Source organism: Ovis canadensis, chromosome 2, assembly GCF_042477335.2.
Source record: "Ovis canadensis isolate MfBH-ARS-UI-01 breed Bighorn chromosome 2, ARS-UI_OviCan_v2, whole genome shotgun sequence".
Classification (NCBI taxonomy): Eukaryota; Metazoa; Chordata; class Mammalia; order Artiodactyla; family Bovidae; genus Ovis; species Ovis canadensis.
In genome coordinates, this window is record NC_091246.1 from 190,818,623 (window position 1) to 190,844,789 (window position 26,167).

General features: G+C 43.7%; 2 protein-coding genes across 9 annotated transcripts in view; both read left to right on the forward strand.

Moving 5' to 3' along the window:
- EPB41L5 (erythrocyte membrane protein band 4.1 like 5) overlaps positions 1-15,690 on the forward strand; it is a 171,883-nt gene extending 156,193 nt beyond the window's left edge. For 4 of the 6 annotated variants that reach the window (XM_069577819.1, XM_069577823.1, XM_069577820.1 and 1 more), the window contains exons 22-25: positions 412-486; positions 3,766-3,807; positions 4,172-4,293; positions 11,331-15,690. In XM_069577819.1, the coding sequence (XP_069433920.1) occupies positions 412-486; positions 3,766-3,807; positions 4,172-4,293; positions 11,331-11,397 (306 nt within the window). In that variant the 3' untranslated portion in view covers positions 11,398-15,690. The remainder of the gene's footprint in view (positions 1-411; positions 487-3,765; positions 3,808-4,171; positions 4,294-11,330) is intronic. The other 2 variants (XM_069577822.1, XM_069577824.1) reach the window with 1 other exon arrangement.
- A 1,583-nt stretch (positions 15,691-17,273) lies between these two features.
- The window catches only part of RALB (RAS like proto-oncogene B), a 112,498-nt gene continuing 103,604 nt past the window's right edge, over positions 17,274-26,167 (forward strand). For 2 of the 3 annotated variants that reach the window (XM_069577863.1, XM_069577874.1), the window contains exon 1: positions 17,317-17,429. The gene's annotated coding sequence lies outside the window, so the exon portion shown is untranslated. Of the gene's footprint in view, positions 17,430-26,167 lie in introns of all 3 variants that reach the window. The other variant, XM_069577848.1, reaches the window with a different exon arrangement.

The following is a 26,167-nucleotide window of genomic DNA, read 5'->3' on the forward strand; positions in this document are numbered from 1 at the left end:
TACATTACACTCCTTTGTGAACATTAGAGCACCCACACGTGTGAATAAAGAAGCACTGGGAGTTCAGGCCCCTCCTTACTTGCTGGCTCCTTGCTGGCTGAACCTTTTACCTCCATTCTCTAGTTCAAGAGCTGAGAGCCAGGACAGTCCTAAACCCTACCCAAGTCTTGTCTTACCAGAAGGAATAACTGTATTAAAATTCACAAAACCCTTGAGTGTTTTAAAGTTCTGACTGTAGGCTAGGTTCTCTCCAACACAAGTGAAATCACTGATAACTATGGCTCCTGAATGTCCCCATTTGTTTTAAGATTAACACCAACCAGGCATGGGTCCAAATTATACACTGCAAGGATATGGGAAAAACTGGTGATTAATGGGTCATTTGACATCTGTGTATCTTGTCTTCCACAGGATGCTACAGATGAACTGGATGCCTTGCTGTTGTCTCTAACTGAGAATCTCCTTGACCACACAGCCACACCTCAGGTAAAGATGCTTTAAAACAGGAAGATGGAAAAGTATTTCTGTTTGAAATTGTCCCTGCTAGATTCCAATTTTTACCTTGTCTATAATTTAGTAAGACTTTTCATTTCATGAATTTATATTTCAGTAACCACGTAGCATTGCTTTTCCATACTAAGTTCTGCCAACTTGAATCTGTGTGTCATTACATAACCACGTGTTAACTGTGAACCTATTTGTAACTAAAGTGAAAGTCCCTCAGTTGTGTCTGACTCTTTGCAACCCCATAGACTGTAACCTACCAGGCTCCTCTATCCATGGAATTCTCCAGGCAAGAATATTGGAATGGGTAGCCGTTCCCTTCTCCAGGGATCTTCCCAACCCAGGGATTGAACCCGGGTCTGCCACATTGCAGGCGGATTCTTTAATTATCTGAGCTACTAGTGAAGCCCAAGAATACTGAAGTGGGTAGCCTATCCCTCCTTCAGGGGATCCTGCCAACCCAGGAATTGAACCAGGGTCTCCTACATTACAGGAGGGTTCTTTACCAGTTGAGCTACCAGAGAAGCTCTTTTCATCCTATGAAACAGCATGAGAGGAACATGTGGGGGTAAACCAGCTTCTAAAGAGTTCAGACAATAAAGAATTTTAATTGAAAAATAAAACATTTACAGAAAGATGGAATCATAAGAATGGTTGACATTAAACACATTGATCTTTATTTGAGTTTGGGAGATACTGTGTTAAGTTCTGTGTGTGCATGCTAAGCCATGCCCAACTGTGAGCATGACACAAATAAAAAACAGTCCCTTCCCTCCAGAGACATGGAGACTAGTTGGGATGGAAGGTACACAGAAGCCTCATTTAGTGCCTAATGACTCATGTACTGGGACTGCTGTGACATCACCTGAAGGCTTGGAAGTACAGGTGGTATCAGGTGTGTGTGTGTGCGCGCATCACTGGAGAGCGTAAAAAAAGCACAGATCACTGGTCTCCACCCTCAGAGTTTCTGACATGGTGTGTGTGGGGTGGAGCCTGAGAAGCTGCATTTCTGACCGCTCCCGGGGGTTCAGATGTGGGCCAGGAACCACCAGCTGATATCAATAAAGAGACTTTACCAGATGCACAAACAGAAAATATAAGGGATGTTGGCAGTATTGGGCCACAATAATCCTTTAACCAGATAAAAGAGGTAACTTCTAAGACTAATAAAAGATAGCCTGAAGCTGAAGAAGGAATCCTTGGGGCCCAGCTCAGAACACTTACTGTGTGACTATGCTTTCTCGCAGGTGGGTGGGTGATACAGTGATGAAAATGAATTTCATTAAAAGCATTTTCTATCACTAGTATATTTTTACTTCCCTGCAAATTGAAATGTTCTCTTTGTTTTAAATAAAAATATAGAATATGATTCATTTTAGATTCTGCATATAAGCTTTCCTATAATTTATAGTTATTAGAACTGTAATACTCTTCTACTAAATTGAGCTTTTTAAGTGATTTTGATATGTGATGAGGCCAGTCCAGCATCATTATGCTGATATTTTGCTGTTTTTGATTGTTAGTTCTTTCAGATGGTTTTTAGAATAACTTTGTCAAGTTTCACTCCCTTGAAAGCCTTTGAAGTTTCAATTATGACTGTATTAAATCCATAAATTAACTTGAGGAAAGAACTGATATGTTTGTGATTATCTTCTTGGCCAAGAGTATGTTTTTCTCATCCAAGATTTCCTGTTTCTCCTAAAAGTTATGTAGTTATAGTCTCCCAATATAAATTTTTTGTTTTCCTATTTTTGTTGTTTCCAGACCCTTTATGGTTTTTTTGCTAGTAAGATTTTTTACCCATTAAAGAATTTAGGACTTAACAGAGAACAGTCTGTAATGTCCTCTACAAGTCTTCTCTGTTCTTTGTTAGGTTAAGTCTTAAATGCTTTATAGTTTTGTTGATGTTGTGAATAGTATTTAATTTTTTACTATTGAATTTGTAAGTTGATTTTGTGTTTAGGAAACTTGCTGAGTTATTTTCAGTAGTCATTCTGCTGATTCTCTCAAATATTCTGTCAGTTTTGGGAGTGTGTTTAGTATCTCTGTCTGCAATTATTGGTTAATCCATTTCTTAACCTATTGTTGGATCTTTCAATTTTGTGTGTATTTTGAAGATAGATGCATGTTTGTTGATTGTAATTATACTTTCTTGAGCTCCTTTTAACACTTTATAGCACCCTTCTTTGTCCCTTTTTTCCTCTCTTTATTTCCCTTTTGATTGATAAAAATTTGACTACGTAGCTTGAAGTTTGAATTGCCTTAAGTCGAATTTTCTATTAATTTATTTTCAGTTATTTTGGATCTGTTTGTTTTAAGTGGACCTGTTGTAAACAGCATTTTGTTGGATCTTGTTTTTTATTTACATCTTATTCGAAAGTCTCTATGCTTTGATTGAGTTTAAATCCACTTATATTTACTGTAATTATTATTATTATAGGACTTCTTTCTGCCAAACCATTTTTTGTTTACTTTTACTGTACTTCTTTTCTCTCTTTTATTTTCTATGGTTAAAAGTTCATTTCTTCATATTTGTGGGAAAGTCATATTTTATATATTTTAAAAATATTTATTTTTTATTAATTTGGCTGTGCCTTGTCTTAGTTGTGGCATGTGGGATCTAGTTTCCTGACCAGGCATAGAACCTGGGCCCCTTGCATTAGAAGCATGGAGTCTTAGCCACTGGACCACCAAGGGAAGTCCCTTTATTTTGTGTTTTTATTCTTTTGGCAGTTACCTAAATTACTAAGACCTGGACTTATATTAATTTTTTCTTATCAGAATGGCACCAGTGCAAGGGCCAGTCTGAGTTTCCATAAAACAGGGAGAGTTGGGAGTTCATTAGATGACTGTTCTACACATAAAAGTGAGATCTAGAAAGACTGTAACAAAGGCCCTATGAGTCAGTAGTGTGGGTGTTTTTACTCTGTGTGCTGCATGCAGAATTAGAAAATGGACTGTGTAGAGACAGGTTTGTTTTCTGTGTACTTTCTTTTTTGCTGTTTCATTTGAATTAGTCACAGGCCCCTGTTCAAGAAGGCTGTGATCATTTGTAATGAACTGAAATGAAATTTCAGAAAGTAGATGTTAAATGGAACGCTAGGATTGGGGAAATCCTAGTGAATGACCTGAAAGCAGTAGCAGCATTCGGATTCCACCCCCACCCACGCATTTGACAGCAGAAGAAAGCATTATGAGTGTAATTATAAAAACTCGGTCTTCCCTAAAAATAAATAACACGTGTATGCACGTTTTTTTCAGGTGTCTTCAACGTCAGTGATCACACCCCGTTGGATTGTGCCAGTAAGTTAATGATATTTAGAATTTTTCTTTCTGTTCCCCTTACAGAATGAGGCCTGAAGCAGTACCAGGGTCTTACTTTTCCTTGAAAACCTGGGGTCATCATCAAAGCTCTTTTAATTAAAGTTACTGGCTTCAAACTAGTGATTTAACTTTTCTGTTTGTAAATGTGTAAGGGTGCTAACAAAAATAAAAATAAAAATCTGATGCGAAGGATGATAAAAGGAAACAAAAAAACCAAAATAATTGTGATCATAAACATCCTCCCCATTACCATAATTATTGGAGAAGATGGCTTGGAGCTGAAGTGCTGGTTGTCAGGGAGGTGTGATCACCTCCTCTCAGATGTGTTGTGTGTCTTTCTCAGCAGAGCACTGTCCTTCCTAATGGGCTTGCAGGAAATGAGTTTTCCCTGACTGGGAAGGAAGGGCTGGGCAGCAGAGAGCTCATCTCTCCCCCAGCGCCATTCTTGGTGGATGCCGTGACCAGGTGAGGAGTTATTTCTCAGTTGCACTTCTTAGGCATCTGTTAAGAGGAAAGAAGTAATAAAATTAATTGTATTTAAAGCAATAATGTCCATTCTTTAACCAAACTTAATTGAAACTGAATAAATCTCTTCCTCTGTTAATTAGTGTTTTTTCTTTTTTCTTGTCAGTAGCAATTTTCTACAAAATTATGGAGTAGACCTTATTTTTTTTAATTGGAAGTCTTTATTAGATAAAGATGTTAATAGGTCTATCTTTAAAATTTTATATTTCTTTGAAAATTGATTTATGTCTTTTCCTATCGTGCTTTACTGTTATGTTGTCCATCAATACAGAGGAAGAGGTGCAGATAAGGGTAGGACAGGGGATTCCCAAGGTGAGGGCTCTGGTGTAGCTTTCACTGAAGCCTGCTTGTTGCAAGCTCATTTTAGCATATTGCTTGCCACAAACAGAAACTGAACTCAGAAGAGCTTTTATTCAGCATGTACTTCTTCAGCTTTTGTTAGGAGCAAGACTGTGCCTGTCTTGCAAAAGACTTTGCCTTCATTTCTTGCCTCTGACTTTTTCATGGGTATGTTTGCTGTTTCTCGCATCTTCCTGGTGTTGAGAGTGCAGATCAATTGTAGTAGATGCTTTAGAGAAAGAAAAATCCTAAGTATAAAGGAAAAGTTACGAGAGATGGTTAATTTGAGAGAAATTCATAGTTCATTTTAAAGTTGTTGTCTTACCTCTATAGTTTTCAGTATAATTGTTTACTCAACAAATATTGATTGAATATTAGGTACCAGGCATACTTCTAACTGGCATTGAAGAGAGCTGTGAACAGGATGGATGTGGGACCTGTTTGCCTAATTTGTATGACTAGTAGTACCCACTGTTAAAGTAGAGATTATCTGCAGAAAGCCAGGTAATAATTCTCTGTAATGGAGTTTACACAGTAAAATGTGAGTGCTTATAGATTTCCAAATGTTAAGTCACAGATGACATCAGGGCCTTGTCTCCATTCCTTCCCAAAGCAAATAATCATATAAGGAGTTAGATTAAAAATAACAGATAGTACACCTGAAGCTAGTATAATATGTTAGGATCTTAATGAGGAAAACATGACAGTAAATCAGTGAAACACTAGAGTCCAGAAGCAAACCCACACAAATACAGTTCCCTGATTTATGAAAAATGATGGTGCAGTGCTGAAGGGAAACAGTGGTCTCTCAGTCAGTCAGCCTGACAAGTTAAATATCCTTGTGGGAAAAAATTAATCTTGACCCAACCTCATACTGCACACCAAAATTTATTGTAAGTGCACTGAAAATCTGAAATGTCCATAAATAAAGGTTTTAGCAAAAAATATAAGTACATATCCTTGGGGCCTTGAAATAAGCAAAGATTTTTTTTTCTTTTCTTTATTTATTTTTAAAATTGTATTCTTACTTTATTTTACTTTACAATACTGTATTGGTTTTGCCATACATTGACATGAATCCACCACAGGTGTATACAAGCTCCCAATCCTGAATCCCCCTCCCACCTCCCACCCCATATCATCTCTCTGGATCATCCCTATGCACCAGCCCCAAGCATCCTGTATCTTGTATTGAACATAGATTGGCACTTTGTTTCTTACATGATAGTATACATGTTTCAATGCCATTCTCCCAAATCATCCCACCCTCTCCCTCTCGCTCACAGTCCAAAAGTCTGTTCAATACATCTGTGTCTCTTTTGCTGTCTCGCATACAGGGTCATCATTACCATCTTTCTAAATTCCATATATATGTGTCAGTATACTGTATTGGTGTTTTTCTTTCTGGCTTACTTCACTCTGTATAATCGGCTCCATTTCATCCATCTCATTAGAACTGATTCAAATTTATTCTTTTTAATGGCTGAGTAATACTCCATTGTGTATATGTACCACAGCTTTCTTATCCATTCATCTGCTGATAGACATCTAGGTTGTTTCCATGTCCTGGCTATTATAAACAGTGCTGCAATGAACATTGGGGTACATGTGTCTCTTTCAATTCTGGTTTCCTCAGTGTGTATGCCCAGCAGTGGGATTGCTGGGTCATAAGGCAGTTCTATTTGCAATTTTTTAAGGAATCTCCACACTGTTTTCCATAGTGGCTGTACTAGTTTGCATTCCCACCAACAGTGTAAGAGGGTTCCCTTTTCTCCACATCCTCACCAGCATTTATTGCTTGTAGACTTTTGGATCGAAGCCATTCTGACTGGTGTGAAATGGTACCTCATTGTGGTCTTGATTTGCATTTCTCTAATAATGAGTGATGTTGAGCATCTTTTCATGTGTTTGTTAGCCATCTGTATGTCTTCTTTGGAGAAATGTCTGAAATAAGCAAAGATTTTTTAAACAAGTCGTAAAATGCTGTACTCATTCAGGAAAAACTGACAACTTGGATTGTATCAAAAAAGCTTCTATTTATCAACAGATACAATTTCAAGCACTCAAAAAATGAAGCCACACAGTAGAGAAGACAGCTGCCACTTCCCCCTCTCTCTGACTGTCTCTCTCACAAAGGACTGATCCAGAATATATAAAGAGCTCTTGTGAATCAACAAGAAAAATGCAGCTCAATAGAAAAATTGGCAAAAGAGTTGAAAAGCAGTTCACAAGAAGGATATCCAGATGGCCAATAAATCATTAGATAATGTACATCTTGACAAGTCATTAAGAAATACAAATTCAAGCCACTGTGATACCACTCCATACACCTAAAATAGCTCAAGTGAAAGAGACATGTAATACCAAGTAGAGGTGAAGTCATAGGGCAACAGAAACTCTAAATTTAAATAACTGTGTTGCACATAGATTTGGCAGTATCTATGAAAGCTGAAAATACTTTTATGTGCATGCTCAATAGAAATACAAATATACATCCATTAAAGGTATGTACAGAAATGTTTATAGCAACTGTATTAATCATAGTCAAAATTGAAAACTTAAAAAAAAACCCATTAGCAGTCAACTAGATAAATACTAGACTAGAGCAGTGAAAACTAACAGACTAACTGTGGCAGAGAAACACTAATGAGTTGCTTATACTGAGTTATGTTAAGTATTTATTGTGTGTAACAGATTACCACACATTTAGCAACTTGAAACAGCTCAGGTTTCTGTAACCTCATCCCTGTGGGTCAGAAGTCTGGATACAACTTAGCTGTGTCCTCTGCTGTAGAGACTCTCCCAAGTGCCAGTCGGGGAGTTGACCAGAGCTGGGCTCTCAGCTAAAGGATCAGGTGGAGGAGGCTCTGCTGACAGGATTCAGTTCCTGAGGGGCTGCAGGCCAAGGGCCTCCATTTTTAGCTGACTTGAAGCCAAAGGCTACCCTCAGGACTTGCCGTGGAGCCTTTCTTTCAGCAGAGCCAGCAAACCAGGAAGGCACTGGGACACTTGCCCGCCACCCAAAAGTCCCCATCTGTGCTGTAAACCCAGGGGTGAGAACCAGTTACTTTTGCTCCAGTCTGTTGGTTAAATCACGGGGCCTGCAATGCTCAGGGGAGGAAGTCACGTAAGAGTGCCAGGAAGTTTGGGTCACTGGGGGTCGTCTTATAGTGTCTGTACCACAATAATGATGAGCAAAGTAAAGTCCAGAAAGAGGCCCAGCTCTCGAGGAACCAAGCAGTGATTCCTCTCGAGGTAGCTAGTTTCAGAGCCCTAGTGATGTTCTGTTTCCTGATCTGTGTGCTGATGATACAGGTGTGGCTAGTGTGTGAAACTACACTACAAATATTCTTCAAACTCCTGCTGCTTTGTGCACTTCAGCATGTGAATGTTACAATTAGTAACGTGTTCAAAAGAATGGTGCTGGCGTTGCATCTTGCGCTATGTAAATCTTATTTTAAAGGCTTAGGAGAGGAGACAATGGCAGTGGAGAGAACGAGTAAGTTTGGGGAGCAGTGAAATGACAGAGGAGTGGTAAATCGATTGACAGGAGAAAACTGAGGTCTAAGCCTGAAATAGGGAGGGAATGGAAACTGGAAAAGTAAGAAGCACATTCTCACCGTAGCTCTGAGGCAAGTCTCAGGAGGTAGAGGGACCAGATATCATGAAGATGGTCCAGGTGGAGCTGAGAACCGGAGACTTGGTGGAAAGCATCTAGACCCATTTAGAGCTCCCCCTCCCCACGCTGCTGACACTGCCCTGATTCTGGAGGCTTACCTCTGGAGGAGCTGAGCAGGCGAGGCCGTGGATTTGGGGACCCTGTTGGGAGGAAGGCCCCGAAGAGCTGAATACAGAGGTTAACTCAGTGCCTGCATGCCAAGGTGTGAAACCCCCAATTGTCGTTCAGTTTCCAGCTTCCAGAATGCTGTGGGTCACATGTGAAAGTCTCAGATGAGAAGTTGCTTCAGAGGCTTATACTCTAGAGAACCTGACTGACTCAGAGAGACTGATACTTGTGGATCCCAGGAAATCTGCCTAATAACTCATCTTGGAAGCCTGTAGTTAATGGGTTTTGCCCACACATACAGTTTCCAGACAGCATTCCAGTGCTTCATGCTCAAGTGTGAACAGACTGCTTCCCTCTTAAATATGAAGAGAGCCAAAGATTATCAGGTATGTGAGGAAAGACCAAAGCAGTTCAGCTTGAAAAGGCAACAAGGAGGAAATAAAGGAATGTGAGTATCAAAAATTTTGTAAAATGATAGTGTGAGAAAGAAGATACTGTATCCACTCAACAATAGCAGGAGATTAAAAAAGAAGAGGAACAGGAAAGAAGAAAGTATTCCCAGAAATTATTAACCAAGTTAAAAATAAGATCCAAAGAATGCATGGAAGATAAGATTCAGGAAATCTCCAAAAGAGTAGAATAAAGAGCTGGAGATTGGGACAGAAGAGAAAATTCGAGGATTGGTCTAGGAAGTCCAATATGTGAGTCACTGGGAAGCTGAAAGAAAGAAACAGAGTAAATAAAAGTGACAGAGATATAAAAAAGAACCAAGATTTTTCCAGAACATAAGTATTGAGTTTTAGATTAAAGGAGTTCAGTCAGTATCCAGTAACACAATGAAAATAGAAGACACCACGGAACATGATGACGTTTCAGAATATCAGATTTAAGAGAGGATGTAGGTCTTCAGAGAGGGCAGGAGAAGAGTACTTAAAAAGGACTGGTAATCAGACGATAGCAGACTTTACTGAAGCTAGGAGATAATAAATAGAGCAGTGCCTGCAGAATCTGGAGAAGAATCGTTTCCATCTCGTATTTTATACCCAAACTGTCAATGCAGTGTGAGATTAAAATGACATTTTCAGGAGTTCCCTGGTGGTTCAGTGGTTAGGCCTCAGTGCTTTCACTGCCAGGGCCTGAGTTCAGTCCCTGGTCAGGGAGCTAAGCTCTCCCACATGCCACATGACATAACCGAAAAAAAAAAAAGAGAAATTTTAAAACATAGAATTCCTCTAAAATATATGCTTCTGAGGTGGCTTTTGTCAGGAAGCTACTTAACTGGAGGATGTGTTCCATCAAAGTAGAGTGATTATAATTGGCTATACCCCAATACAAAATAAAAAGTTTAAAATTTGAAAATAAATAGAAGGTTTAAAAAAAAGAAAACCAGGATGACTATCCCAGAAAGAAACCATGGGACCCAGGAAACAGGTGCAGGAATTTACCAGGAGGAAAGTGAGGCAGGCCTAGAAGGGATCCTGTGCAGATTTGAAGAGGACGTAGCATTCCAGGAAGGATGTTGCCAAGGGAAAATGACAAAACACAGAATTGCCCACCCCTAAATTAAGGAAAAATCCCATGAGAACAGAACCATGGTGTGTTTGCAAGGTTAAGGATAAATTGTTGGAAACCAAGTATTGGACACTGAGCAAGCAGTTACGGTGAAAAACAAGGCAGTTACTCAGTCCAGGGAAAACAGATTACCTAAGGGAGGAAATACAACACACTTAGACTGAGCTGTGAAAATGTTTATGTAATCATAGCAAGCTTTGAATGTTAACATGATCACAATTGTTCCAAAACTGTGTTGAAAAGATAGGAAGGGAGGACCTTGGGGCAGGGTGTCATTGTGGAACCACATGCCTCAGGGCAGTCAGGACGCCATAGATAGCAGCACCAGAGGGCAGCTTAGAGGGCAGCTTAGAGCGCAGGCACTGGGCTGCCCTGAGTCTCTGGTTCAGGGAGCCTGAAGCAAGGCCTGCGAACTTGTATTTATGACAAGTTCCAGGGACCACACTTTGAGAAGCCGAGATCCAAAACATGAAGGGAAACACCAGGAGAAACCAGCTGGCAGTGTTGTCTCTGTTGGGTAGAAATGGAGAAGGGGGTTCAAGTGACTACTGACTGCTTTTTCATTTATATGACTTGCTAGTGCTTCTGACATTAATCTCTGTCCTTGCTACTTTGATATTGTTTTCAGTTTTTGTGAAACTGAAGTAGGTACTGTTACATCTCTGCACCTCCATCCATGCTCTTCACCTCAGGCAGAGCCCACGCACTTTAAAAAAATATTTATTTATTGGCTGTACCACATAGTGAGAAGGATCTTAGTTCCCCAGCCAGGAGTTAAACCTGTATCCCCTGCATTGGAAGTGCAGAGTTTTAATCACTGGACCCCCAGGGAAGTCCCAAAGACCAAGTACTTTTACTCTTCCTTTAGCTCCATCAAGCAGAGGAGGTGTCCCGGAGCTCAGACCCGGCTGTGGGCACTGGGCCGTGAGCACAGGACCCCCTTCCCTGCTGCTTCCTGAGCATATGGCCATCCTGCTCACCACGTTGTCCATGTCGTCCGTGTTCTAGTAATAGCCCTGACTCAGCACGAAACTAGGTGTCTGTTCAGTGTATTTTATTCAAGGAAGTAGGGGAAATCAGTGTCTTTTAGAGTCCATTTCAAGATGAAAAAAGCATTGGTTATCTAGAAAATGACCTCGTGTGAAACTGCTGAATTAGGTTTACAAGGCACTTCCCCTTGCTCTATGGGGCACTGGTGGGGAGATGCATGTTGCTCTCTTGTGGGAGGGTTGTCTTTTCATTTTCCAAAAACTGAATAACACTTCTTTCTTCCTGTCAGCTCTGCTCCAGCCTCAGCTGGAGAAGCCGCCTTGAAGCAGAAGTGTTTGCTGACGACTGAGCTCTGAGGGATGGCCGCTCTGTGCCTGTGACCCAAGGCCGGGCCCCCAGCCGTCCATCCCAGAGTCCACTTCTGCTGGAGCCAGTTCTGCACTAGTGGGTGAAAAGCTCACCTGGTTTAGACTTCAGTTCCGTGAAAAAGCAGCTATATTTCCGTCCAACTGGAAGGGCTAATTACACTACACTTTTGGCCAAGTGACGCAATACAGTCTTTTACTTTCCCTGATTCTGTTGAAGTTGTGAATTCCTAACGGTGGGAATGCCTTTCCCTGTGGTTTCCTCCAAGCTCTTGGCTCCACCTAGTGGATATGACTATTCACAACGCCCCCTTGGGTGGGCTGTCCCTGGTGGTCATCATCCGCCTGGCAAAGGTTACTTCTCTCGCTGGTATCAGGGTGAGTGTCCTTGAATGCCTGCTAGAGAAATTGTACCTTTCTGTGCATTGCCTGGAAATCGGGGATTTAGATAGATTAATGACTACTAAAGAGAAGTTTTTAGAATACAGAGGACTTTCAGATGCTTCCCATACTTTTGACATTTTGCTGGACTGGCTGTCTTAACACTTGAAGTTTACATCGAGGTAAGATAGACCTTGAGAAGAACTACAGAAAAGTCAGTTGCCTGGCATGTGCTTTCAGCCCAGCCTCCCTTCAGGAAGCATGTCTACATGGCCCTCACACACCTGTCACTTTTTGGTCTGGAAGGGGTGGGGAGGGTTGCAGAGACCCTGAGGCATTTCCTCCAGGCACCCACACTTCTTCCTGGGCCACATGGGGCTGAAGGCCATGTTGACTTGGGGACTGAAGGAGAGCACAGTAGTTTCTGGGCACCTCTTTGGATAAAGGCTCTATTTCTTTTTAATGTAAGCTGAATAAACTTAGATTTTATAAACTGAAGGAAAAAATACCAGGATAGAAATAGGGAATTGGGTTAGGGGGATTCACATCTGAAACTAAATGCAGGTATTGAGAGAATGTTAGGGTTTTGTGTTAGTTTAAAGGGGTTCTTTCTAATTTCCTCATTACTTTCCATCTGTACAGAAAGTTCTGGTTGTTAAGGTGTTATATGCTCATTATAGAAAAATAGAGAAAAGAATTTCAACACCCAGAAAAATACTCTTTTAGCTTTAAAACTTTGGAATGTGTAAAGTAAACTTCATTTGCCGTGGGGAATGAGGGTGATCTGGAAACCATGTTGGGAAGTTAATCCCTGTTATCAAGGGCTGATGTTAAAGTATACCTCCTGGAATTTGGTTTTGGTTTCCTGCCCCGCAGAAACCAGAACTTAATTGAGTGTTAATGTCTGTTCGCCATAAAAAAACATGATGTTTAAAACTCCTTGGTCTAGACTGTCGTGGGTTCCCTGTAACATGGTGACCTCAGGCAGTCACACATTTGTGTCTGCCTGGAGAGGGTTTTCTTCCTGTGCTGTTCCCGGGACCTGTAGAGGCTGGAAACTACTTCCCACCAAACAGTTTTGCTGAAGGAAAGGGAGCTGGCCCTTCTTGTTGGCTACCTCCTGTGGCCCTTAGGCTGAGACTGTGGACTTGACGCAGGACGTGCCGAACTGGATATTGTGTTTTCAGCACACTGACGACCCTGCAGGTAGAACGTTAAGGTTGTGTTTCTGGTCTCTGAGACATTTTCTAGATTTTGGAACTAGTTTGTTGAAAATATTCCATTACCTTTGTGTCTTCTGGTACTGAGGAGACTTTCTTAAAATGCATTTGAATCTCAAGCTAAAAGGAAATTTTGTTTCAGGTCCTGACAAAGAGTGGTAAATATGGAAATTGATATGGATTAGCCCTGACAGAAAAGATGCCTGTCAAGTATACATCTCCTTTGCTGTCTGCCATCCCCAGGCAACTGTAAGGGTCACCCTGCTCTGCTCACCTGAGCCTGGGGCGTGGGGCAGGGGGGTAAGGGGAGGAGCAGCAGGTGTGAGTCAGGATGCTGGCAGAGAGCCAAGTGTGTGGGGAGTCTGGATGGACCAGTGGGCAGGTGGTTATATTGAATTGGGCAGGGGGCAGTGGGGATCCTGCTGAGGTGGCCCTGCTGACTGCTGGCCCTCAGGAACAGTTCCTGATGATGGAAGATCTTCGCATCTTCCTGTGCATTGGAACCAGCCCATCAACTGAGTGCGGCTGTGAAGTGATGTGCTGCTGACTGGTCGGGTGGGAAGCTTTGCTATATCTAGAGTCTCCTCAGCATTAGTCCTGTGTAGCTGCAGAGAGTACTGGCCGTGTCTCACGCCATCAGGAGTTAAGGAGCACGTGTCTGGAAAGAGCAGGAATGACAGTGTGTGGGAGCACGGTTGGCAGCCCTGCCTTGGAGGGTGCTTGGAGAGGGTTCATAGCTGAGCTGATAGACCTGTTTGGCGGAAGTAGCAGAAGCCTGCTTGAACCAGAGGCTCAGTTCTGTGTCACTTTCTTTCCAGTTTTCGCTCTGGTGACTCCTTAGGAGCTAGGATGATGGTGCTTGTGGCTCTGAGCAGGTTTAGGGGGCTCAGGGTGGGTGAGTGGGAGCTATTTTTGTCCTCTTGCCATTGCCTGGTTGGTCTGTGAGGATCTGCAATTTCTGGTGATTTGCAGAGTTCAGTTAGTGCCGAGCCCCTCGTCTCCTACCACCTGAGGGTGGCGGTTGTCAGTGTTAAGAGCTAAGATGTTGATCAGCTCACGTCCTGGCCCTCAGAGAAGGTGGGGGAATGGAGAGCTGGCCTGGGTGTGTGGGTGGATTTAAAGTCAGGTTGGTAGGTTTCAGTTTTCTCCCCCAGACTCTTCTTGAGAACTTGTGAAGTAGCGCATGAAATCCTGTTTCTCAGGACCTTAAAAGGTCATAGCATCTGTGTGCACAGGAAGGGCTCATTGTTATTGCATTCCTGCCCTTGTGGAAACCCTGCTGAACAAAGGAATGATTAGATTCCTTTGATCTTGATAAATTTAGAAATATCCTTAGGTGCTTTCCTAAAATATTGATGTTGTTTTGAGAAATTTTTTATTAAACATGTCTTATAGTCTCCTAAGGACTTCCCTGGTGGCTCAGACGGTGAAGCGTCTGTCTACAGTGCGGGAGACCTGGGTTCGATCCCTGGGTCTGGAAGATCCCCTGGAGAAGGTCTTTACCTGTATCTACTTGTGCGGTCACAGATGTTCTGTGGACACTGGAGGGTGAAAGCCCCAGGGTGCCCCCTGCTTCCTGACTGCTTATTCCTCATGCATCTCATTTCTGGCCAGCACTGCCTCTGTCTCCCCTTGGACAAGCCCCTGCAGACCTTGACAAGTCACAGCAGAAACCCCCTCAGAGCAGATTATTTGGCAGTCATTTACACAGAGGGAAGTTCTCTTGTTTTTCTGTAAGTCAGGCTCTTGAGAAGCCAAATTCTCAGCTTCTCATTGAGGGTAAGGACAGCAGGCAGAAAGTGAGGGGCGGAGGTGGTGAAGACTCGGCTGCCCCCTGCCGCCCGAGTGTGCGTGGTGTAGATGAAGGTGAGTGCCCCGGCTTGGCTGCAGGCAGAGACCTCTTCCTGGCAGTCTCCAGCAGATGGTTCCCGGGAGCCAGCGGGTGTTCAGACGGGCTCCGCAGGTGCTCTGTCCCTGGAGGCCCTGGCATTTCTCCGTTGGCATCCTTGCTCCCATGTGGACAAAACAGTCCTGGGCTCCCATCCCTGAGAGGCTGGGAGGGCTCCCAGTTCTGGTCCATCGTGCCCTCAACGTTTTGGTTGCTTAGAAACCTGGAATCTTCTAACGCATAATACACATTCCATATTATTTGCTCTTATTCCTCTCAAAAATGTAAACCGATGGTTCCTGAATGTTGAGAAAAATGGTGGGAGCTTTTCCTGTGTTAGCCTGCAGGATGAGGAATTTTGTTTGGTTCATTTAAATTTGCCCTGAACTCTGCTGAATTCCCATGCTGGCAGAGCTGTGATTGTCTCCAGCTCTGAGAGATGGGATCCACGAGTCACTTTATCACATTGATGGAGACAATGATTCAGTCCCCGTCCAGGGTTTTTATTCATCAGAAAAGCGTTTGGGCGCAGACCTCTGCTCTTTAATCTTCCTGTGTGGATATGATAGACGGTTACGAGGACCTCACTAACTATTTTGTGTTTACTTTTTATATGTATAAAGCTTTGAAGTAGCTTTTAAAGTGTAATTTATTTTTTTATCAAGTGCACTATTCCTGCAATGTGTCCCACAGTTTTATATGACTTGTACTGGAAGCACTGCACTCACCTATGAGTTGTTTGTACAATGAGACGACCGCTGTAGACCTGACCACCAATAAAGCTTTTGTGAAACAGTTTTGTGAGCTATTCCGGTTTCTTGGACATGTGATGCACGCCTGCTGACCTCTGCTCTTCTCAGCAGAGCTGTTGGCAAGAGTCGAGCAGGAGCAGAACCACAGTGTGCGGTGTTCATTTTGGTGTCACTGGTGTAAATCTGGATGTCGAGGCATTTTGAAAGTTAAGAAACCCCATCGGCCATCCCCAGCACATCCTGGGAAGAGCAGCATGGTGCAGGAAGAACCCGCTCGCTACCCGTTGGACCTGGTGGCGGCCATCCCGGTGCCACTGCCACTGCCCCTGCACCCTGCCCTCCCTCCCCTCCCCTGCAGGCCACCCCAGGCCCAGGGAGGACACCTTTGAACTGAGAACTAGCTCAAACCCAGCCAGCTGGGTTGTCCCACGTGCCCCAAACCACAGGCCTTCCCACAAACCAAAGGCAGAAAGAAGTGGGCAGCTGGGGGAGACTGGACCTCCCAGGACTCTATCCAGGAGGGCACATCCGCCCGCAGGTTCCAGGGTTGAGGGGTGAAGCCAGGCCCCCAGAGACCTGGATGGTCTGCTGTCTCAGCAGCCCTGGTTTACCTGCCAGCGTCCCAGATCCCCCCTCTCCCCCCAGCCCGAGAGTGAAGCCCATTCTGCCTAACCCAAAAGGCAGACAGGCAGGGCTTTGCTTTTCTGAGCCCAACATGCTTTGGTGGACGGACAGCACCCAGTGACTGACCATCTCCGAGGTGTCAGGCTATCTGTGCAAGGGTGTCACGTCCCTGTCAGTAACAGCAAATCTCCCGCCACCCACTGACACAAGAAAGCCCTTTCAAACCTGCCAGTGGTGCCCAGCAGACACTATTGCTACAGAACACACAGCAAGTAGCGGGGTCCAGGCATCAGACCCCGAGCCCTAAGTCTGGGACATCTAGTGTCCTGGGAGCAGGAAGCCTGTAAGAGCTGAGTGGGAAAGCTGGGTTTGGGGACCACTGTGCAGAAACCACAGGGCTACTGGGTTGTTCTGGCATGTGTCCTGCTCATCACCAAGTTACGGAAGCAGGGGTCTTGGAGGGCTTTTGCCCTCTCCACCTTGGACCCAGGGGTGCCAAGTGGGATGCCAAGCTGTCCCTCTATCCTGCTCCACTGAGGGTGGGGACCAGGGAAGCTTCATGAGATACATTTTCTCTCCTCCCATTTGGCCATAGACCCAGAGGAGACTTGCAGGCCAACTGCTGCCCCAGGCTTGGGCTGCAGTTGAGGGCACAGAGCAGGGCCTAGGAGGCCCTGTAGGCAGGCAGCATCTAAGCTGAGATGGCCAAGGGCTCTGGGCAGACAGAGGCCTGTCTGGTGGTGACGCAGAGAGAAACTGCTCTGTGGTCACCCTTCTGAGAAGCAACCCAGCCTGTGGGTCAGCAGCATCCACAGGCAGTCAGGCCAGAGGCTGAGGTGGACCAGCATTGGGAAGAAGCTACAGGAAGCCCCCAGCCCATCTCTCACCATGTATGATGGAGCACATGGACGCCATATGTCCCAGGAGACACAGATAGGGTGTGGATTTGGACAGATTGCGCTTTCTGCAAGGACTGGATATGCCCACAGATGTTCTTGCACCAGGAAGAGTTTCACAACAGCTCAGGCTGGGTGTGACCAGCAAAGACTCACTGGCTGTGAACAGGAGGGCTGCATGGACTCATGCTTTCAGAACCACAGGGGACCCAGAACTCGTCCCATCCATCCTGAAGGAGCCGTCCTTACACCCCTTCCAAAGGTACACCAGAGTGTTTGTGCCCTCGCCTGCCACTGAGGATGACTGGCCTGTGCAGCATCCCCACCAGCTGCCCTCCTGCATCTGTTTTCAGTTGAAGTCCTGTCTCCCTGATGGTAGAAGTTTCTAGAGATTTGGTCATCCCCCTGTTCCTGGTACAGGGAGGAAGATGCCTTACAAATGGAGATTTCCCTTAGAAATGTCCATATTCCTTACCAGAAGGTGACTCCTACTTGGTTTTCAGAGTTTCCCAAATGTCTGCTGTTTCTTATAAAATAACCAAATAATTAATATGCCCAAAAGATGTATTTTGGGGTGGAAAATCCTGCTCTCCTACACCTTTTGCTATTGTGAATAACACTGCTGTGAACACACATGTATGCGTGTCTGTTCAAGTCCATGCTTTCAAATCTCCGGGCAATAAACCCAGAAGTAGAATTGCAGAACCATAATGTCATTCTTTTTGAGGAACCGCTAAACTCATTTCCACAGCAGCTGCGTCATTTTACGTTCCCATCAGCAATGCACAAGTGTTCCAGTTTCTTCACATCCTTACCGATACTGTTCTCTGTTTTAGTTTGTTAGTTTTTTATGATAGCTGTCCTAATGGGTATAATGGAGAAGGAAATGGCAACCCACTCCAGTGTTCTTATCTGGAGAATCCCATGGGCACAGGAGCCTGGTGGGCTATAGTCCATGGGGTTGCAAAGAGTCAGACACAAAAGTGATATCTGATTATAATTCTAATTTTTATTTCCCTGTTTATTAGTGACGCTGAGTATCTTTTCATATGTTTGTTGAGCATTTGTGTGTATTCTTTGGAGAAATCTCTATTCAGATTCTTTGTCCATTATTAAATTTAATTGTTTTTGTTGAATTTTAGGAGTTCCTTATATATCCTGGATTTTAATCTCTTACCAGATACATGACTACAAATAGCTTCTGTCATTCTGTGAAATGCATTTTTGCTGTGTTGAGAATGTCCTACCGTGTACAGATTCTTAACTTTTGGGGGTCTGATTTATCTTATTTTTTTCTTGTGTTGCCTGTGCTTTTCGAGTGTCATATCCAAGAAATCATTGTCAAATCCGGTGTCACAAAGATTTCCCCCTGTGTTTTCTCCTAAAGAGTTTCATAGTTTTTAGCTCTTTTATGTCTTGATTCATTTTATGTGACATGTTGTGTATGGTAACGATCCAACTTCATTCTTTTGCTGCGAATATCCAGAGATAATTTTCCTTCTTCCTTTTGATTTTGGATGTCATTTTTTTTTCTTGACTAATTTTTTTTGGCTAGAACTTCCAGTATTCAGTGGAAGTGGCCCCCCCAAAAGGGCATCTTTGTTTTTTCCTGATCTGATTAGGTTTAGATGAAGTCATGAGAGTGGAGCCCCCGTGATGCAACAGATGTGGTTATAGAGAGGAAGAAACACAGACACCTACCTCTGCACATGTGCGCTGAGGAAGGAGGCCCTCGCCTAGCATTTGGCTAGGCTGGAACACTGCTCCCAGCCTCCAGACCTGCAGGAAAGAAATGCTTGCTGTTTAAGCTGTCCAGGTTATGATCGTTTGTTAGAGCAGCCTTAGGTGACGAGACAAAAAGCCTTCAGTTTTTCACTGAGCATCATGTCGGCTGTGGGCTTTATGCATATGGCCTTTATCACGTCAAAGCAGTTTCCTTCCATTCCTACTTTGCTGAATGTTTTTATCATGAAAGGCTATATTGAGTTTTGTCAGATGCTTTTTCTGCATCAATTGAGATGACCACGTTTTTACTTTCTTTCATTTTGTTAATGTGGCGTCTTACATTCACTGATTTTCAGTTTGCTGGTATTTTTAATGGGATTTTTATATCAATATCCATAAAAGATATTTGTCTGTAATTTCCTTTACTTGTAGTGTCTTTGGCCTTAGGGTCCTGAGTTTTTAACTTCAACTCCCAAATCCCAGCTCCTTCATTCATGTGCTAATCCCTGAAACTCTGATCATGGAGATGCCAGCCTTTGAGCCAGCACTCACTGCAATTTTGGGAGGCCCAGCCCATGGGGGCTCATGAGACAGTAAGATACTGAGAAAACAATTCAGTCTAGAGGTTTTCAAAGCTGAGTTCAGGAAACGTGGGGTTTGGGAAGTCAAAGCTACTTATATAATAATGTTGAAATACATTTTCCCTTTACCTTGTTGATATTTGCACTGATAGTGGTAAAACCAGGCACCCTGGGAAGATCAAGGTTAATGACACCAAAGAGTATGAGAATTCCACGGCTACTTGGTGGGGATCTGGGGGAGCCTGAAATGAGGGTGTGGGAACTGACATGGCTCTGAAAGACCATGGAATTTAAGTCCAAAGGAGTCAAGATAGCTGCTAGAAGAAATGTGTATAATTTTCATCCTGTTCTCATGTTGTTTAAATGGCAAACAAAAGAGGTTTCCTAGGCTTAACAAGCATCCTCATTCATCAATTATTTCCGAGGGGATGTGGGCTTGGGGTGACAAGCACCATCCACTCCCCTGGGGGGAATGAGTCTTGCCCTGGCTTGTGCAGGTGTGTGCATGCCTGCCTGTGCGTGAGTACCAGTGTGGGGAGGGTAGGTAGGGTCTGGCCCCTTGGAAGCCTGGTGCCTTGTGAAGAGAGGGGACGTGATCATGGTGGCAGAGGACAGTCTGTAAAGCAGCTGAGGATCCTGGGTGGCCAGAGGAAAAAACAGTCTGGGCTGGGGAGGTACCACTTGGCTTTATTGTAGCAGCAAGAGTACTGCCAAATGGTGGAAGCTGCTCAGTTGTCCATCGGTGGATGAATGCATATACAAAATGTGGCCTGTCTCTACAGCAGAAGAGCATTTACCCATAGAAAGGAATTAATTGTGTGCTGCAACATGGATAAACCTTGAAAATATCATGCTATGTGAAAGTGAACAGTATGAAAGGCAAAATGATAGGATACTGAAAGAGGAACTCCCCAGGTCATTACATGCCCAATATGCTACTGGAGATCAGTGGAGAAATAACTCCAGAAAGAATGGAGGGATGGAGCCAAAGTAAAAACGATACCCAGTTGTGGATGTGACTGGTGATAGAAGCAAGATCCAATGCTGTAAAGAGCAATATTGCATAGGAATCTGGAATGTCAGGTCCATGAATCAAGGCAAACTGGAAGTGGTCAAACAGGAGATGGCAAGGGTGAACGTCGACATTCTAGGAATCAGCGAACTAAAATGGACTGGAATGGGTGAATTTAACTTAGATGACCATTATATCTACTACTGTGGGCAGGAATCCCTCAGAAGAAATGGAATAGCCATCATGGTCAACAAAAGAGTCCGAAATGCAGTACTTGGATGCAATCTCAAAAACTACAGAATAATCTCTTCATCTCCAGGGCAAACCATTCAATATCACAGTTATCCAAGTCTATGCCCCAACCAGTAATGCTAAAGAAACTGAAGTTGAACGGTTTTATGAAGACATACAAGACCTTTTAGAACTAACACCCAAAAAAGATGTCCTTTTCATTATAGGGGACTGGAATGCAAAAGTAGGAAGTCAAGAAACACCTGGAGTAACAGGCAAATTTGGCCTTAAATGCAGAATGAAGCAGGCAAACACTAATAGAGTTTTGCCAAGAAAACGCACTGGTCATAGCAAACACCCTCTTCCAACAACACAAAAGAAGACTCTACACATGGACATCACCAGATGGTCAACACCGAAATCAGATTGATTATATTCTTTGCAACCAAAGATGGAGAAGCTCTATACAGTCAACAAAAACAAGACCAGGAGCTGACTGTGGCTCAGATCATGAACTCCTTATTGCCAAATTCAGACTGACATTGAAGAAAGTAGGGAAAACCACTAGACCATTCAGGTATGACCTAAATCAAATCCCTTATGATTATACAGTGGAAGTGAGAAATAGATTTAAGGGCCTAGATCTGATAGATAGAGTGCCTGATGAACTATGGACTGAGGTTTGTGACATTGTACAGGAGACAGGGATCAAGACCATCCCCATGGAAAAGAAATGCAAAAAAGCAAAGTGGCTGTCTGAGGAGGCCTTACAAATAGCTGTGAAAAGAAGAGAGGTGAAAAGCAAAGGAGAAAAGGAAAGATACAAGCATCTGAATGCAGAGTTCCAAAGAATAGCAAGAAGAGATAAGAAAGCCTTCTTCAGCGATCAATGCAAAGAAATAGAGGAAAAGAACAGAATGGGAAAGACTAGAGATCTCTTCAAGAAAATTAGAGATACCAAGGGAATATTCATGCAAAGATGGGCTCAATAAAGGACAGAAATGGTATGGACCTAACAGAAGCAGAAGATATTAAGAAGAGGTGGCAAGAATACACGGAAGAACTGTACAAAAAAGATCTTCACAACCCAGATAATCATGATGATGTGATCACTAATCTAGAGCCAGACATCTTGGAATGTGAAGTCAAGTGGGCCTTAGAAAGCATCACTATGAACAAAGCTAGTGGAGGTGATGGAATTCCAGTTGAGCTGTTTCAAATCCTGAAAGATGATGCTGTGAAAGTACTGCACTCAATATGCCAGCAAATTTGGAAAACTCAGCAGTGGCCACAGGACTGGAAAAGGTCAGTTTTCATTCCAATTCCAAAGTAAGGCAATGCCAAAGAATGGTCAAATTACTGCACAATTGCACTCATCTCACATGCTAGTAAAGTAATGCTCAAAATTCTCCAAGCCAGGCTTCAGCAATTCGTGAACCGTGAACTCACTGATGTTCAAGCTGGTTTTAGAAAAGGCAGAGGAATCAGAGATCAAATGCCAACATCTGCTGGATCATGGAAAAAGCAAGAGAGTTCCAGAAAAACATCTTATTTCTGCTTATTGACTATGCCAAAGCCTTTCACTGTGTGGATCACAATAAACTGTGGAAAATTCTGAAAGAGATGGGAATACCAGACCACCTGACCTGCCTCTTGAGAAATCTGTATGCAGGTCAGGAAGCAACAGTTAGAACGGGACATGGAACAACAGAATGGTTCCAAATAGGAAAAGGAGTACGTCAAGGCTGTATATTGTCACCCTGCTTATTTAACTTCTATGCAGAGTACATCATGAGAAATGCTGGACTGGAAGAAACACAAGCTGGAATCAAGATTGCCGGGAGAAATATCAATAAGCCCAGATATGCAGGTGACACCACCTTTATGGCAGAAAGTGAAGAGGAGCTAAAAAGCCTCTTGATGAAAGTGAAAGAGGAGAGTGAAAAAGTTGGCTTAAAGCTCAACATTCAGAAAACGAAGATCATGGCATCTGGTCCCATCACTTCATGGGAAATAGATGGAAACAATGTCAGACTTTATTTTGGGGGGCTCCAAAATCACTGCAGATGGTGACTGCAGCCATGAAATTAAAAGACGCTTACTCCTTGGAAGAAAAGTTATGACCAACCTAGATAGCATATTCAAAAGCAGAGACATTACTTTGCCGACTAAGGTCCGTCTAGTCAAGGCTATGGTTTTTCTGTGGTCATGTGTGGATGTGAGAGCTGGACTGTGAAGAAGGCTGAGTGCCGAAGAATTGATGCTTTTGAACTGTGGTGTTGGAGAAGACTCTTGAGAGTCCCTTGGACTGCAAGGAGATCCAACCAGTCCATTCTGAGAGATCAGCCTGGGGTTTCTTTGGAAGGAATGATGCTAAAGCTGAAACTCCAGTAGTTTGGCCACCTCATGGGAAGAGTTGACTCATTGGAAAAGACTCTGATGCTGGGAGGGATTGGGGGCAGGAGGAGAAGGGGACGACCGAGGATGAGATGGCTGGATGGCATCACGGACTCGATGGACTCGAGTCTGAGTGAACTCCGGGAGTTGGTGATGGACAGGGAGGCCTGGCGTGCTGCGGTTCATGGGGTCGCAGAGTCGGACACGACTGAGCGACTGAACTGAACTGAACTGATGTGAAAGAAACCAGGCACAACAAGTCATATGCTATACAATTCCACCAGTATGAAAGGTACAGTTCAGGTAAATCCATACAGATAGAAAGCAGATCAGCAGTTGCCAGGAGTGGGATAATGAGGGGAATAGGTGTCGTGTCTCCTTTTGATACCAAAAGCTTGGCCTCTGCCAAACTGAATCTCGAAGACAGAGTTTGGAGTGCAGTAGGAAAAAATCTATATTTTTTTGCCAGGCAAAGGGAGTTACGGCAGGCTCATGCCCTCAAAACTGCGTCTCCCAACCTGAGGGGATTTGTGAGGAGTTAAGGAACAAGAGACTTCATTGACCTCTCTCCCCTTCCCTCTCTCTTTCCTCTCCTTAACCCTTCCTAGCCTTCCCTTTTTTTCTAGTCCCCCGGTCCTGGACGCAGGAAGCTGGTTGAAGGGCCCTCAGCCTGAGCTGAGGATTGGAGACTGATCACCTGCTCTTGGCAGAGAACTCAGATTCTGGTTCTGATCTCTGGTAGGGCTGAGTTCCAGTCCTCCCTTCTCTGGAGGCCCAGGGAAAAGTCCCATAACGCCTGGGTATCTGTAGGTGGCAGGAGATGTCTGTAAGGCCACCCCTTTCGCCCCCCCTCTCCTGCCTCCTCCCCCTTCTTCTTTCAACCTGGCTTCCTTTCCTCCCTTGAAATCTTTGAGGTCTTCTGAGAGACTGTATTCTTGTATTTAAGGGCTTCCCTGGTGGTGCAGAGGTTAAAGCGTCTGCCTGCAATGTGGGAGACATGGGTTCAGTCTCTGGGTTGGGAAGATCCCCTGGAGAAGGAAATGGCAACCCACTCCAGTATTCTTGCCTGGAGAATCCCATGGACGGAGGAGCTTGGTGGGCTACAGTCCACGGGTCACAAAGAGTCGGACAGGCCTGAGCGACTTCACTTAATAGCAGTAGTTCAAGGGCAGGGATGCTGATAAGGATCAGGGTGTGCGCAGGGCCTGCATTCCTTTAATCTGGCCTCGTGGTCTCCTGATGAGCTTCTGTGATTCTTGAGGTTATCAAACTGTGACTTGTCTGGAATGAAGAATGCTTCATTAGGTAGTTAGCATCTTCCATCTGTTGCGGGTTTTACTTCTGCAGAGGAGCTCAGATATTACATGCGTCTCTTGAGAGGAAAGCAGGATCCCGTCCCAGGTCTGCCCTGTTGTCTCTTGGCCACTCCTCCCTTATCTCTGCATTCCCTCCCTTCCCTGATTAGCAGCTGTTTGGACCTGCCCTTTGGAACTCAGGGAGTTCTTCAATGGAGGCTGGAACCTGTTCCCTAAAAGCAACAAACAGGTACAGAGAAAGGCGTACATGCCCGGGAGCCCCGCGGGGTCCTACTCGGTTTCGCTCTGGACTCTGAAAGTGCTGGCGCTAGATAGAGGTGGCAACCGCCCTGCATCGTGCATACACTAGATTCTGATGAACTGTGCATTCTAGAGTGGCTTGTCTTATACTCTGTGAGTTTCGTAAAACAAGGAACACTGCCAGGAATAAAGACAGACAATACATAATGGGAAAAGAGTAAAACTTCACCAAGGAAACATAAGAATCTTAAATGACTGCACTAAACAACAGAGCCTCAGAATGCGCGAAGCAAAGCTAATAAAAGTGCAAAGAGAAATATATAAATCCTCAATTATATCCAGAGAGTTTAATACTTCTCTAATGTAAGTGCCTTACAATTCACTTTTTTAAATTTTAAGTGTCTGACATGAAGTTTTTCACTGCCACGGCATCCATTTCAAAGATACATTGCCAGCAACACAGATAAAGAACCAGGCCACCCCACCCATGGAGTTACCTTTCGGAAAGCCCTGGGTGATTCAAATAACTGGCCTTTGGGTGACACTGCTTTTCCCTTTTCATACTTTTATTCTTGCTCTTATGTTTTAAGTCCATCAGTAGGAATAAACACATAAAACCCTAGCCCCTGCTCCCAACCTCAAATCTAAACGAATTTTAAAAGATTCAAATCATACGAAGTATGTTGTCTGACTATAATGGGATTAAGAGACTTCCAGGGTGGCTCAGTGGTAAGGAATCCACCTGCCAATGTAGGAGATGTGGGTTTGATCCCTGGGTCAGGAAAATCCCTTGGAGAAGGAATGGCAACCCACTTCAGTATTCTTGCCTGGAAAAACCATGCACAGAGGAGCCTGGCAGGCTACAGTCCATAGGGCTGCAAAGCACACACACATAATGTAAGCACCTGAGCACACACACATAATGGGGTCAAACTAGAAACCAGCGGCAGAAAGGTGTCCAGAACATCCTCAGGTACTTAGGAGCTAAATAACCCACTTCTGAGTAACTGAGTGGTGGAAAGAAATCAAAAGGGAAATTAAGTGTTTTTAACTGAATGAAAATAAAAACCTCAAAGCCTGCTGGCTACAGCTAAATTAGTAAAAGAAAATTTATACCACTTAATGCTTCTATCAGAAAAGTTCTCAAATCATTGAGCCCAGATTACACCTTAAAAAGAGTAAGAGAAAGTAATTGAGTCCAAAGTAAGCAGAAGAAAGAGCATAATAAAAAGCAGTAATCAATGAAAATGAGAACCAAAAAATGTAACAAGAAATAAAGGTAACCAAAAAGTGATTCCTTGAGAAGACCAATAAAATTAATAAATCTCTAATGAGTAAAACTAAGGGGAAAAAAGGGAGAAATGAAAAATTACAAGTAGAGAGGTTGAAATAAAGCAGGACCCTGTGGGGCTCCCGGTACAAACCCTTTCTGTGTCCCCTGTTTCTTGTTTATACTTAGTCGTTCATTTGTGTCTGACTCTTTGCAACCCCATGGACT